This window comes from Gracilinanus agilis, chromosome 6 (assembly GCF_016433145.1).
Source record: "Gracilinanus agilis isolate LMUSP501 chromosome 6, AgileGrace, whole genome shotgun sequence".
NCBI lineage: Eukaryota > Metazoa > Chordata > Mammalia > Didelphimorphia > Didelphidae > Gracilinanus > Gracilinanus agilis.
In genome coordinates this window covers 32,889,559-32,906,053 of record NC_058135.1, presented here as the reverse complement: position 1 = coordinate 32,906,053, position 16,495 = coordinate 32,889,559, and the positions used below count along the sequence as shown (strand labels likewise).

General features: G+C 35.6%; 1 protein-coding gene across 1 annotated transcript in view; it reads left to right on the top strand.

Annotated features, from left to right (window-relative positions):
* Positions 1-12,673, top strand: part of MOB1B (MOB kinase activator 1B) — a 93,968-nt gene extending 81,295 nt beyond the window's left edge. The window contains exons 5-6 of the mRNA XM_044681371.1: positions 10,975-11,138; positions 12,296-12,673. Coding sequence (XP_044537306.1) covers positions 10,975-11,138; positions 12,296-12,373 — 242 coding nt within the window. The 3' untranslated portion in view covers positions 12,374-12,673. The remainder of the gene's footprint in view (positions 1-10,974; positions 11,139-12,295) is intronic.
* The last annotated feature ends 3,822 nt before the right edge of the window (positions 12,674-16,495 follow it).

The window sequence follows — 16,495 nt, the reverse complement described above, 5'->3', positions numbered from 1 at the left end:
AGGCTAACTCTGAAAACAGCAGCAGGAAAAGTCAAGAAAGACTGGAAAAATGATTAAACTATAAAAGGACATGACCACATGAAGTAACTATGGTAAAACAGAAGATCAAGAGACCAATCCAGGAAAAGACATCATGGTGAAGAGGGGAACTTCTGAAAAAAAGCAGAATTGGCCAAATGGAAAAAGGTGTGCAAAAATTTATTGGAGAAAATAATTCTTTAAAAATTAGAACTGGACAAGTGGAAGCAAATAACTCCATGAGACATCAAGAAAAAAATTTTTTTAAGTCAAAAGAATGAAAAAAAGAAGAAAATGTGAAATATCTCATTAGAAAAAATAACTGACTTTTTTTTTTCGGTTCCGGGTTAAGATGGCGGCAGAGTAAAAAGCAGCTGCTTGACTTCTCCTAACCCATGCATATAGGACTCCTCAAGAAGACATAAAAACAAATCCAGAGGAAAGAAGGAACCCCACAACAGGGCGCAGCATTGGAGGTACGTGGAATCAGGGCATTTCCATGCTATAAAGGGGCAAAACAGCTCTCCCGAAAACACGAGCGGAGCAACCACCTCCCCCACCCCACACCACCCACAATGCCAAAGCCAGCTCATGGGAGTCAGAGCAGGTTTGGGGCACCCATTGGGTCATTGGCAGCTCACCAGGGCTTGTTCCTGAGAACAGCAAGACTTAGGATCCCCTGGGAGGCTGAGGAACTCTCGGACTCTGAGCGCAGACCCTGAGCCCAGGCGCAGGCGAAGGGGCTGACACAGGCGCGGGCTGAGGCATGGATTAAAGCGCAGACTGGGGCGCGGACGAAGGAGCTGATTCTGAGTGCAGGAGCGGACCTTGAGTGGGGACCCAGTGCAGAGAGGTGCTTGACTGTGGAAGCAGCTCCCTGAGACTGTTAAAGGAGCTTCAAGCAGAAGAACAAGCAAGGAGATCACCAGGAGGCTTGTCTCAAAATAACTAGACTTGAGATCTCAGGAGTCTAAAGGGCACAGACAGATCCTGGGCACAAGCATAAAGCTGAGAGGGAACTCAGCTTACAATGGCAAGCCAGAATCATCAGGAAAACCAGAAGAGAAAGATGAAGAAGAAAAAACCTTTAACACTTGACAACTTTTACACAGAAAAAATCCAGACAACAGAGGAAAAAGCAGAGGAGACTAAACAAGTAACCATATCCAAACCTTCCCAAAACAATGAAAACGGGTCACAAGGTCTTAAAAGAGTTCAAATCTGAGATCATGAGAAAGATGGAAGAGATCTGGCAAGAAAATAACAGTTTAAAAGGCAGAATTTCACAATTGGAAAGTGAGGCAAGTAAATTAAAGACCAGAAATGACCAGATTGAAAAGGAAAACCAGTCTCTAAAGGCTAGAATTGGGCAATAAGAAAAAGATGCCCCAAATCAAAAGAATTAATAAGCAAATTGGAGACCAAAATCAAACAGCTGGAAAACAGGTCAGACCAAACTGAAAAGGAAAATCAAAAGCTTATAGCAGAAAATCAGTCTCTAAAGACAAGAATTGGGCAAGTAGAAGCCAATGATATATCAAGACAGCAAGAACAAATAAAACAAAGTCAAAAGACTGATAAAATAGAAGGAAACATGAAATATCTCAATGAGAAACTGACAGATCAAGAAAATAGGTCTAGAAGAGACAATCTGAAAATCATTGGTCTTCCTGAAAAAGCAGAAATTAATAAAAAATTGGACTCCATACTAAAAGAAATTATTCAGCAAAATTGCCCTGAAGTTCTACAACAAAAGGGCAATATAGACATTGAAAGGATCCATAGATCACCCTCTACACTAGACACTGAAAAGACAACCCCCAGGAATATAATAGCCAAATTTAGCTTCCAACTAAAAAAAAATTTTACAAGAAGCCAGAAAGAGACAATTCAGATATCAAGGAGCACCAATCAGGATCACACAGGATCTGGCAGCCTCTACACTAAAAGACTGCCTGGCTTGGAATATGATATTCAGAAAGGCAAGAGAACTGGGTTTACAACCAAGGATCACGTACCCATCAAAACTGACTATATTTTTCCAGGGGAAAGATTGGGCATTCAACAAGATAGAAAATTTCCAAGCATTTGCACAGAAAAGACTAGGACTAAATAGAATGTTCTATATCCAACCACAAAAATCAAGAGAAACAAGAAAAGGTAAATAAGAAACAGAAGGGAAAGTAAGAAAACTCATATTTTTTAAATATGCCTCTTTAAGGGCTTCAATAAGATCTAATTATTGGTACTCCTATGTGGGGAAATGTTATGTATAATTCTCTGTAGTGAACTCTGTTCACCATTATAGCATTCACTATTATAATAATTAGAAGAATTATTCATAGGGAGAGGTTGGAATACTAAATGGTCTAAGATGATATGGGTGGGAGGGAAAGAGGGGGGTGAATAGTAGAGGACACCAAGAGAATCTTGAAGGAATAAGAAAAATAGGATATTCTATTATACACAAAGACGGCATGGGAAGGGGAAGGGATCAATACTATTATAAGAAGGAGAGGAAGAGAGCATTAAGAATTAATATTTAAACCTTACTCTCAGTGTAATTAACCCTGAGAGGGAAGAGTAGTTATATCCATTGGGATATAAAACACTATCTAACCCTACTGAGAAAGTCAGAAGGGATAAACCAAGGGGAGCAGGGGAGTGGGGAGGTCAAAAAAAGGAGGGGAGAAGAAGGGGGAGGGAATTCATTAGGCCTTTAAAAATAAAAAGAGGGGAATAATAAGGGAGGGGACAAGGGTTACTAGCTTAAAGCAAACCACTGGTTTAAGAGGAAATAGCGGAAGAAGAAAGGATAGAATTAGGGGAGGATACCAAAATGTCGGCGAATACACAACTGATAATTATAACTCTGAATGTGAATGGGATGAACTCACCCATTAAACAGAAGCAAATAGCAGAATGGATTAGAAACCAAAATGCTACCATATGTTGTCTACAAGAAACACATATGAGGTGGGTGGACATACAAAAGTTTAAAATAAAGGGCTTCAGCAAAATCTTTTGGGCTTCAAATGAAAAAAAAGGCAGGAGTGGCAATCGTGATTTCTAATAAAGCCAAAGTAAAATTAGATATGATTAAAAAAGACAGGGAAGGTAATTACATCCTGATAAAAGGCAGTATAGACAATGAGGAAATAACATTGCTCAATAAGTATGCACCAAGTGGCATAGCATCCAAATTTGTAAAGGAGAAACTGGTAGAGCTCAAGAAGGAAATAGATAGTAAAACCATACTAGTGGGAGATCTAAATATTCCTCTTTCAGATCTAGATAAATCAAACCGAAAAATAAATAAGAAAGAGGTAAGAGAGGTGAATGAAGTCCTAGAAAAATTAGATTTAATAGATATGTGGGGAAAAATAAATAGGGACAGAAAGGAATACACCTTTTCAGCTGCACATGGTACATTCACAAAGATATCAACCATGTAATAGGGCATAAAAACATTGCAAACAAATGCAAAAGAGCAGAAATAATAAATGTAACTTTCTCAGATCATAATGCAATAAAAATAATAATTAGTAAGGGCACCTGGACAGGCAAATCAAAAACTAATTGGAAATTAAATAATATGATTCTCCAAAACCAATTTGTCAAAGAAGAAATCATAGAAACAATCAACAATTTCATTGAAGAGAATGACAATGATGAGACATCCTACCAAACTCTGTGGGATGCGGCCAAGGCAGTACTCGGGGGGAAATTTATATCCTTGAGTGCATATATTAACAAATTAGGGAGGGCAGAGATCAATGAATTGGGCATGCAACTTAAAAAATTAGAAAGCGAGCAAATTAAAAACCCCCAGATGAAAACTAAATTAGAAATACTAAAAATCAAGGGAGAAATTAATAAAATCCAAAGTAAAAGAACTATAGAATTAATAAATAAGACAAGAAGCTGGTATTTTGAAAAAAAAACAACAGATAAAATAGACAAAGTACTGGTCAATCTAATTAAAAAAAGGAAAGAAGAAAACCAAATTGACAGTATCAAAGACGAAAAGGGAGACCTCACCTCTAATGAAGGGGAGATTAAGGCAATCATTAAAAACTATTTCTCCCAATTATATGGCAATAAATATAACAATTTAGGAGATATGGGTGAATATTTACAAAAATATAAATTGCCTAGATTAACAGCAGAAGAAATAGAATACCTAAATAAATCCCTTATCAGAAAAAGAAATTGAACAAGCCATCAAAGAACTCCCTAAGAAAAAATCCAGGGCCTGATGGATTCACAAGTCAATTCTATCAGATATTCAAAGAACAACTAATCCCAATACTACACAAATTATTTGATATAATAAGCAAAGGAGTCCTACCAGATTCCTTTTATGACACAAATATGGTACTGATTCCAAAGCCAGGTAGATCAAAAACAGAGAAAGAAAGCTACAGACCAATCTCCCTAATGAACATAGATGCAAAAATCCTAAATAGAATACTAGCAAAGAGACTCCAGCAAGTGATCAAGAGGATCATCCACCATGATCAGGTGGGATTTATACCAGGAATGTAAGGATGATTCAACATTAGGAAAACCATCCACATTATTGACCATATCAACAATCTAACAAACAAAAATCACATGATTATCTCAATAGATGCTGAAAAAGCCTTTGACAAAATACAGTACCAATTCCTATTGAAAACACTGGAAAGTATAGGAATAGAAGGACCTTTCCTAAAAACAATAAACAGTATATACCTAAAACCATCAACAAGCATCATATGCAATGGGCATAAATTAGAAGCCTTTCCAATAAGATCAGGAGTGAAACAAGGATGCCCATTATCTCTATTATTTAACATTGTACTAGAAACACTAGCAGTAGCAATTAGAGAAGAAAAAGAAATTGAAGGTATCAAAATAGGCATTGAGGAGACTAAGCTATCACTCTTTGCAGATGATATGATGGTCTACTTAAAAAATCCTAGAGAATCAACTAAGAAGCTTGTAGAAGTAATCAACAACTTTAGCAAAGTTGCAGGATTCAAAATAAATGCACATAAATCGTCAGCATTTCTATATATTTCCAACACATCACAACAGCAAGAGGTAGAAAGAGAAACACCATTTAAAATCACCCTAGACAATATAAAATACTTGGGAATCTATCTACCAAAACAAACACAGCAATTACTACAACTACAAAACACTTTCCAATCAAATAAAACTAGATGTAAATAATTGGAAAAACATTGATTGCTCATGGGTAGGACGAGTTAACATAATAAAAATGAGCATTTTACCCAAATTAATTTACCTATTTAGCACCATACCTATCAAACTACCGAAAAACTTTTTCACTTAATTAGGAAAAACTATAACAAATTTCATTTGGAATAACAAAAGATCAAGAATATCAAGGGAAATAATGAAAAAAAAATGTGAAGGAAGGGGGCCTAGCAGTACTAGATATTAAACTATACTATAAAGCAGCAGTCGTCAAAACGGTATGGTACTGGCTAAGAGACAAAAGGGACGATCAGTGGAATAGACTTGGGGTCAGCAAGACAGTAATATGATAAACCCAAAGAGCCCAACTTTTGGAACATGAATCCACTATTTGACAAAAACTGTTGGGAAATTTGGAAAACAATATGGAAGAGATTAGGTTGAGATCAACATCTCACACCCTACACCAAGGTAAATTCAGAATGGGTGAATGACTTCAGAGAAAATTACAAAATGTAAATTAAATGTTTTAATTATATCAAGCTAAAAAGCTTTTCTACAAACAAAAACAATGTAGTCAAAATCAGAAGGGAAACAACAAATTGGGAAAAAAATCTTTATAACAAAAAACTCTGACAAGGGTCTTATTACTCAAATATACAAGGAGTTAAATCAATTGTATAAAAAATCAAGTCATTCCCAATTGATAAATGGGTAAGAGACATGAATAGGCAATTTTCAGGTAAAGAAATCAAAAGTATCAATAAGCACATGAGAAAGTGTTCTAAATCTCTAATAATTAGAGAAATGCAAATCAAAACAACTCTGAGGTATCACCTCACACCTGGCAGATTGGCTAAAATGAAAGAAGGGGAGAGTAATGAGTGTTGGAGGGGATGTGGCAAAATTGGGACATTAATGCATTGCTGGTGGAGTTGTGAACTGATCTCACCATTCTGGATGGCAATTCCAAACTATGCTCAAAGGGCTAGAAAAGAATGCCTGCCCTTTCATCCAACCATACCATTGTTGGGTTTGTACCCCAAAGAGATCATAGATAAACAGAGTTTTTCAAAAATATTTTTGTGGTGGCAAAAAACTGGAAAAGAAGGGTATGTCCTTCAGTTGGGGAATGGCTGAACAAATTGTGGTATATGTTGGTGATGGAATACTACTGTGCTCAAAGGAATAATAAACTGGAGGAATTCCATGTGAATTGGAAAGACCTCCAGGAATTGATGCAGAGTGAAAGGAGCAGAGCCAGAAGAACATTGTACACAGAGACTGATATACTGTGGTTAAATAGAATGTAATGGACTTCTGTACTAGCAGCAGTGCAATGACCCAGGACAATTCTGAGGGATTTATGGTAAAGAACGCTACCCACATTCAGAGGAAGAACAGCAGGAGAGGAAACACAGAAGAAAATCAACTGCTTGAATACATGGGTTGATGAGGACATGATTGGGGATGTAGACTGGAAAAGACTACACCAACGCAACTATCAACAGTTTGGAAATAGGTCTTGATTAATGACACATGTTAAAACCAGTGGAAATACATATCGTCCAGGGGAGGGGGGAAGTCGGGGGTGAAGGGGAAAGTTAGAACATAAATCATGTAACCATTTTAACTTTTCTAAAATATAAATATTAATAAATGTTTAAAATTAAAAAAAAATAACTGATTTGGAAAGTAGATTAAAGAGAGAGAATTTAAGAATTATTGAACTACCTGAGAGCCATAAAAAAGAAAAAGAGCTTAGACATCATATTTCAAGATAATTTTGGTGAGAATCTGCCCTAATATCCTGGAATCAGAAAGTAAAACAGAAATTAAAAGAATCCAGTTGTCACCTCCTGAAAGAGATCTCAAAATGAAAATTCCTGAGCTCCTATGTTGAGAAAATTGCAAGCAACCAGAAAGAAACAATTCAAGCATCAAGGAGACACTATCAAGATAACACAAGATTTAGTAGCTTTTACATTAAAGGATGAATATGATACTCTTCAAGGCAAAGAAGCTAGGATTACAACTAATAATACGTATCCAGCAAAATTGAATATAATCCCATGGGGTTTAACGTGGGGAATGGATATTTAATGATATAGAGGACTTTTTAAAGCATTTCTGATGGAAAGATCAGAGCTGAATGTAACATTTGACTTTCAAAGACAAGACTTAAAAGAAGTAAAAGCTAAAGTAGAAGTTGATCTGATTAAAAGAGGTAAGGAAGGAAATTACATTTTTCTAAAGGCTACTATGAACAATGAAGTTTGAACAGGAAGGAACATTTTGCTAAAGACTACTATGAACAATGAAGTAATATCATTACTAAACATTTATGCACCAAATGGTATAAAATCTAGATTTCTAAAGGAAAAAATTAAAGGAGCTCAAGGAAGAAATAGATAGTGAGACCATAGTAGTAGGGGGATCTCAGCCTTTTCCTTTCAGAACTAAGGGAAGTAAATGAAATGCTAGAAAAATTAGAGTTAATACATAGCTGGATAAAACTGAACAGGGATAAAAAGGAATATACCTTCTTCTCAGCAGTACATGGCACATATACAAAGATTGACCATGTACTGGGGCATAGAACTATTGCAAACAAATGCAGAAAAGCAGAAATAATAAATATAACTTTTTCAGATCATAATGTGAGAAAGATTTTAATTAACAATGGTTCATGGAAAGACAAATTTAAAATAAATTGAAAAGTAAATAATCTAATTCTTCAAAACTTGTGGGTCAAAAAAGAAATCATAGAAACAATTATGGGCTTCATTAAAGAGAATGACAATGAGGAAACAACATATCAAAACCTATGATATACAGCCAAAGCAGTACATAGGGGAATATTTATATCTCTGAGTGCTTATAGCAACAAAATCAAGATCAATAAATTGGGCTTGCACCTTAAAAAATTAGAAAAACAATAAATTAAAAATCCCCAGATCAAAACTAAATTGGAAATCTTAGAAATTAAAGGAGAAATTAATCAAATTTAAAGTAAAAGAACTATTGAACTAATAAATAAGATTAAGAGCTGGTATTATGAAAAAAATTTGACTTTCAAAAACAAGATTTAAGAGAAGCATAAAAAAGGAAACGGGAATGGGAAATCATAAGAGATTCAAGAAGGTTTACATTCCTACATGGAACAATGATATTTGTAACTTATAAGAACTTGATCATTTTTAGGAGAGTTAGAAGGCAGGGGTATGAATTGCCTATGAAAGCTGAGAAGGAGGGCTGAGTGTGATGGGATAATTTCTAAAAAAAATAAAATTAAAGGATGAGAAAGGAATGCATTAGGATGAAGGGAAGGTAGTTTTATCTATTGACTAAAACTTGATATATTTAAATTGATGGATTTTTGCATGTTAACAGAACAGATTAATTTCACTTATAATTTTTGTGTATTTAAAAAAACCCACACTTCCCAGCTGTGTGACCCTGGGCAAGTCACTTGACCCCCATTGCCCACTCTTACCAATCTTCCACCTATGAGACAATGCACCGAAGTACAAGGGTTTTAAAAAAAAAACAACCCAGAGTCAGGAAGACCTGAATTCAAATTTTTCTTGACTTAGAAGTTGTGTAATCCTGGAAAAATCACTTAACTTTTGCCTGTCTCAGCATCCTCATGTGTAAAATGAAGATGATAGCTCCTACTTCTGTGAGTTGTAAAGATAAATATTTGTAAAGCATTTAGCACAATGCCAGGCACATAATAGCTATCAAATAAATGCTTGTTTCCCCCTTTCTCTTCCATTCAAAGGAACTATCAAATTATTTTAGAATCAATTTAGTAATTCATACTTAAGACTTACAGAGATACAATTAAAATTATATAAGTAATTGGAAGGAGCCTTCACTACTCATGGTAATAAAAATTTATCCTATTAAGAATTAATTTACAGACTTTAGTCTTAAACTAATCAAACTTCAAAGGGGAACTTTACAGAACTAGGCTAAACTATAACAAAATTGGAGGAGTGAAATTCTGTAGTGATGAGCAATAATGAATGGAGGGTATCACTTCCAGACTTCAAGTTATTTTATAAAATAGTAATTACCAAAACCACAGGATCCTAGATTTTGAATAGGAAAGAACTTTAAAAGCTATTGAGTAAACCCTTTCATCTTAAAGATAAGAAAATAGAGGCCCAGAGAGGGTCCCATAACCAGTAACTATCTGGAGCAGGATTGGAACCAAGGTCTTTCTGTCTCAAAATACAGCATTCTTTCCATCACACTACCTAGTTGCCCCTACTGTTTCACATTGGTGAGAGAGGAAGATCATTGGAACCAGTTACATAAAGAAATAAATGACAATAAGTCAGTGTCCAGCAAACTTGAGAATAAAAATTACTTGAGGAAGAGATTTCCCATTAACAAGAACTGCCTGGAAAAAAATTGGATTAGGCTAGTGTTTTGTAGCATGTACCACATATTACAATAAACTCAAAATGGATACATTACCTGGATAATAAAGATGATACCTGGGTAATAAGTGAAAAGAGAAACAGAGGGATTTCCTATTACAGTTGGGTCTGTGGGGAGGATTTTTTTAAATTAATTAAATTAATTTAGAATATTTTTCCATGGTTACATGATTCATGTTCTTTCCCTCCCCTCCCTCCTCTCCCCTCCTAATACCAATGAGCAGTTCACTGCATTTTACATGTACTATTGTTCAAAATCTATTTCCATATTATTACTATTTGCAGTAGAGTGATCATTTAAAGCCAACATCCTGTGGGGGAGGATTCTTAACCAAATAAATGTAGAGACAATCATATAACTAGTTAACTTGAAATTGAAAATATTTTGTGTACGCAAAAATAGTTGATGAAGATAAGAAGTGAAACACTCAATTGGGAAAACTTTTTTTTTTCATTTAACATTTGATAAGGGTCTGGTATCAAAGTTATAAGGGTACATAGGGAACTGACAGTTATGTAGTAACAAAGATATTTTCTTGGTGAATAAGTGATTACAAGGATATGAGGAGATAGCTCTTAAAAAAGGAATAGAAAATTGTAACTGAAAGGAATAGTTTTGAAAATGACATGATTCTTTCTGTAGCTGCTGGTGAGCCTGTGGAAAAGTCAATATTTAGTGCAAATCTGTATGGGCCATTCCCTCCCCCAAGTCTTAGCTTGTTGGAGCTTTACTGGTATGTTCCCCATGACTTTATTCAGCAACCCCAAGCACTAAACTTACATAAATGTTACATAGACTGTCTGACATGGTTAATATTCACTCATTAGTTTTATTGAACTGCTTTTAATTTTTATCTGCTGTGAAAAAAATTTGTTATTACAAGAGATGGCTGTCTGGGTAGAGATGGGATATATTTGAAAATAAACATTTTTTAAAAGTGGTGTCAGTAAAGATTAGGCAGGGAAAGTTATTGGGGGCAGCTTGGTAGCTTAGTGGATTCAGCACTAGGCCTAGAGATGAGAGGTCATGGGTTCAAATTTGGCCTTAGACACTTCTTAACTGTGTGACCCTGGGCCCTTACTGCTTTTCTGCCTTGTAACCAATATACAGTATTGACTCTTAAGATGGAAAGTAAGGGTTTAAAAAAAGAGAGAAAGAAAAGAAAAAGAAAAAAGAAGATAGCTCCTGAGCTACTTTCAGTGTGATTTTTATATTTACATGTTACTCTCTTCTGTTAAGCACTGGGTTCTTCTTTACTGTTTACTACTGAATAATTTCTTTGTTTTCTTTTCCCAGGTGTCCCTTTCCCAAAAAACTTCATGTCAGTGGCAAAAACTATCCTGAAGCGTCTGTTCAGAGTGTATGCACACATTTACCACCAGCACTTTGATCCGGTGATCCAGCTGCAGGAAGAAGCCCATCTTAACACATCTTTCAAGCACTTCATATTTTTTGTGCAGGTGAGTTGGATATGGAAGCCTTTTGCTCTTAGATCTGACATTTAGAAGATCTAGAGATGCCATGTGCTGGCCTCCTTCCCACCCCCCAAATCCCCACTTCCTCTCAGTCACCTACATGTCTCCACAGTCATCAGTATCTTGAGTTCTTCTATTTTAGTTTGCTTTCCTTTAAAGACCTTAGCTTAGGGGTTAATCTTAGCAACCCCATCCCTTAGCCCAGTTCTTGGGACATAGTAGTCATTTAATAAATGCTTTCTTGATTGATTTAATCATTGTTTCTCAGCTTAAATAAGTTTTTAGCATATAATATGTTGATCTGAAACAGTCTTAGAAGGTCTTTCTTATATGTACAACAGTTAGAGAGTGTGTAAATCCTCTTCACAAAATGAGACCAGTATGCTTAGTAGTTAACTGATTTTTCTGAGAGCTTTTCATCATCTCCTGATATCAGCCTACACTCCTGAATTGGGCCTTCAAGGCAAGCAAAACCAGCCATTACAGCAACCACGTCTGATAATGAATGCAGTATTCTACATTTTAGGGTTTTTTTTTTTATAAGGGGAGGTTGCTTAGGTAATTTTATGTCTGTTCTTGTACCCCATTCTAGGAAAAATATCATTTGGTAATCAGGAAGACACCTTTCAAATAATCTGGCTTCCAACTTTTATCACTCAACTGAAGCTATTTTCTTCAAACATACCAGTGATTTTTTAATTGTAAAATCTCTTGACTTCTTGATCCGGATCCTTCCTGCCCTCTCAATAGCATATAATACTGTTAACCAGTCTCCTTTTAGATAGCATCCTTTCTGACACTATTCTATTTTGGTTCTCCTCCTCCTACTCCACAGTTTCCATTGCTGGTTCATTATTCATATCATGTCTCCTGGTAATGAGTATAACTATGATTCTGTCCTGGACTCTACTCTCTTCTCTTTCTATATTCTCCCTGGTGACTTAATCAGCTTCCATGTGTTTAATTATGTCTGTGTATGAAATTCCTGAGCTCCAGTCATGCAGCTTTACTCACCTATTGCTTATTTCAAACTGAATGCCCTTTCTCCTCAATACCAACCACTCTTCCTGAATTTTTATTGCTATGGAATAAGAATACATAAACATATGTAAACTTTGTTTTATCTCTCTCATATCATATAGGAGTTCAACTTAATCGATAGAAGAGAACTTGCTCCACTCCAAGAATTGATTGAAAAACTAACTTCAAAGGACAGATGAGAGGATGGAAGGCTGTTCCAATCATTTGTTTCTTAAATCAGGCTATTAGGAATATATTTGGGGGTATTATTTGGTTGGGTGGTTTAGGGATTTTTTTGAGTTTATTTTCCTTTATTTTTTTTTTCCTCCTAAATAAATGAAAACTTTTTTCTGTTACTTAGAGTTAATTAAGATCCATTCTCTATGCTTTAGGTGGAGCACAATCTTTTTCTTTTAGTGACATACAGTAGCATGGACATTTTTGTTTTTGTTTGGAATTTGGGAAAGGGTTGGGGATGGGGTATATTTCATTGTAGGTTTTTAGCTGATGCTGTGTGCTTGACCCTACTGGTGGATGGGTTCTACATGAAGTAAATTGTGGCCCATTCATAATATAAAAGACTTACCTTCTTAAGTGCCTTGGCAGAAGGCTTACTTCTGAGGTGCAAAGCGCAGATATAGTAAGTAGACTGAGCATTGCTGAATACAATGGACTGATCACTACCCAGAAAGTTGGGGATGATGTGTTTCTTTTAGACTAACTAATTTTAAAGAAGCCATAGTTTACTTAAATTGATGATCTCCGCTTTTAATCCATGAAGAAACAGAATTCTTGAAGATGTGAATGTGGATCTCTAAAAAAATAACATTTGTCAATTATTTTTATTAGTTTGATGTCAGTATGTATTATTCTGTTCACTAAATGATGGACGTTCTATTATGAACAGGTTTTTTTCTACCCCTTAAAGTCTGTAATAATGAAACTGGAGGAGACTACAGTGTGTTCCCTATTCCAGCACGGCTCTTCAATACAGACTCATGCCTATCCTATAGGGCATAAAATATTGATTGTCATCTCCTGAGGTGATGCAGCCAGCCCTGTCTGGGAAGTTTCTCCCCCATTGCCAAATGAGCCATAAATCTCCTTCCACTGTGAAGAGAATAAAAAATATTTCCATTGAAATAATATTTAATAAATACCAGTCTTAGAAGACCCATGAAACCAATGACATGGACCCAAATCTTGTAAACCCAGGCTCTAACCCTCCTCTTGTACTTGGAGCCAACTCCCATTAGTCGACAATTAAGTACATCTTTACTTTCTCGGCATAGACATTAAAAGTGGAGTGGAAGGAGAGTTTTTAGAAGTACTAGTTACTTTTCAGCACTTTCATTTAGTGGATGGAGCTTTTGTGTTTGTCTCTAAGAAGCAACTACTACATTCTCTTAATTGCTCGCTGCTGGCCCTTTTAAAAGGTTGGCAGTCCCCCCATACCCCCTCCCCTCAGATATTTTGTAATAAGGGAAGAATGTTCCTACCATGTTGTATAATTAAATATTCAAAACAGTGACTTTTAAAATGAAATCAGTTTGAAATGAATTGCATCCTTTTAAAATAGATTAATAAACTGACTGTTTTGTACATTATGCCAACAGCTTTCACTTACGTGTAGCTGTTCTTATGAAAACCCCCAAATTTTAGTTTTCTTTTATCTCTTACCAGGGTCTGCCTCCTGGAGCTGGACAAGTCCAGCCATTCCTGGCTCTTTTCATGCAAAAGAATTCAGATTAATAGCTCTTTGGGTTGCATTCCTAACGAACAGAGCAGTGATCTGATGGATATCACTAGCATACTACTCAGAACTGCCTTTGCTCCATTCCTCTTCTGCAAGGTCCAGCCAAGTATAGATAGTAATACCATGGCAGAGATGCATCTATCAGATCCTGGTAATATTTATACAGCATAGCAGCAGTAAGAGGGAACTGACATATATACTTTTCTTTTTAAGGAGAAAAAAGCTGTCTCATAGTTATATCCAAATAGTTAACTAAATTAGTTAATTAAGAAACAATTGAGTGCCAGCTAGTTTAGGGGTTTATGAAGGATCTTATCCACACAGGGAAGTAAAGCACAAAGTCACCTAAGTGTTCTTCCATATCACATTTCACCTTATGTAAACCTACTAACAGAAGGGTTGCAAGAACAGCCAAGTGAAGAGAGGATGGATGGGAAATTATTCTTGTACCTGATAAAACTTCATGTAGCGCTTTAAGTATACATTGCTTTCCCAGTGTATATAAGATAAACTTTTGTTATCATTGTGCCAGAACTGTAGATACCTGGCTCTGAGTACTCCTTTTATCAAAGACATTGGGAATTGGAGGATGCTGCTATTGTTTTCTGTGTGTTTTAAGTAGAGAGGCTCTCATTACAGGTTTTATATGTGGCTAGAAGTAGAAATTCCCAAAACAGAAAAAAAAAATCCATTTCTTTAAGATAAATTGTTGCAAATTGATTTTTTCCCCCCATGAGCTTGTAAAATCCATGTTGGCATCAAATTTGCTTTTGTATCTGAACTTAGAGATCTCTGTCTTTTGGGCCTTTTTCTTCCCTTGACATGTTTTCATGTCATTTTCACTATTCTCAAATATGTACATCCTAAAATTCTAACTGTAAGGTTAAGAGAGAACTGCTAGCAATTTTTCCCTCCAAAAACCCCAAGCAAAATAAAACAAAACAAAACAAAACCTAGGCTAGAAATCCTTGGTTAAGTTTTAAACAAGACAGAAATGTTTTTAAAAATCCTACCTTGTCTTAGTATCAAGTCTAAGACAGAAGAGTGGCAAGGATTAGGCAGTTGAAGTTAAGTGACATATCCAGGATCACACAGCTAGGAAATGTCTGAGGCCAGATTTGAATCCAGGTTCTCCTGACTCCAGTCCTGGCCCTATGTCCACTGTGCTGCCTAGCTGCTCCAGATAGGAATTTTTAATGATTAAAAAATTATGGGAGTATGGATAACTCTTAGGAGTAGCTGATGCTGCTAGCTCTAAGCTGTGCCGTTGAGTCATGACATAGGTATGAAGTCTGAAAAAGTAGAAACTACTGTTTGGGTGAATGTGAATATATTTAGTTTATCACGTAATGTGTAAACTGATTGCCTCATTTACCCTAAGAAACTAAGCACTACAACCCCATACTTAATCTAATTGGAAACAGTTGGCACAGACATTTTGAAATTTATGTAATTATATTTTAGCTATTAGTTTTAAGCTTTTCTTAACCAGTTAACACCCATCACATCCCATAAACACTGCTTGTTGGAAACCTATTCCAATAAAAGATACATGCTTACTACTTTTCTGCTCACTGATGACTATTGAGGCAAAAATTTATAACATGTGTAATCTAATAGAATAAGTCTAATTTTTAAAAACCCCAAACATCTCAACTATTATATACATATTATATGCAATAACTTGCTCATTCAAATGACTGTTTCCTAATTTTGGGAGGCTACCTCCATCACTTAAAATGTCTTTGGAATATGTCCTTTGGAATTGCCTTTGGAACCAATTTATCAGCCATGCAAGAAGATCTGTATCATTAATTTACATTAATTACATTGCAGTCACACCTTCATTTGAATTATAAATAGTATCATCCAATTTAATTAACCTATTCATCTGCTTGCCTCTGGATGACTTTGGGCTATTCATCTAAAATGGCATCCATCCTTAAAAACAATGATTTATGAACATGGATGATGCTCAGAGGACTGCCACAGGCTCTGAAGGCTACTTGAGGAGTTCCCAAAATGGTTTCAGCAATGACAGGATCATTTGAATCGTATGGCCTTCCAAGTGGATTTAGCCATGTTAGGCAATAGAAATTCTGATACGTTTGTTTTTTTAAAAAAAGTCATTCTCTTATCTTCTAATCCATCATAAAAATTAGACTTTGGTCTTCAAGGATGTATGCCACAAAAATTGTAGATCCTTTTGATGCTGTGGGACAGTTTTGATTAGTAAGTAGTGTGGACATCTATTCCAGAGTTAAGGCAGAGGAATCTGAAAAATCTATACTAGATGGCCCTCCTTGGTCCTTTCCATGACTTCATTCACACAAACCATTAAAACTGTAACAAAAAAAAACTGGAGATCACTATAGATTAGTTAAACTTGAAGTTTAAATCTACTCAACATTCCTGTTTTTGTTGTACTCCTTTTACTTTTGGATATCTTTAAAAAGACATGGACCACACATGTAGTTATTCTTTGAAAGCCTGGGCACATCAACATCAAATCTGACTTGTTTTGAAACTAAACTAGATCTGTGAACAAGAGGATCCTCTGAAACAA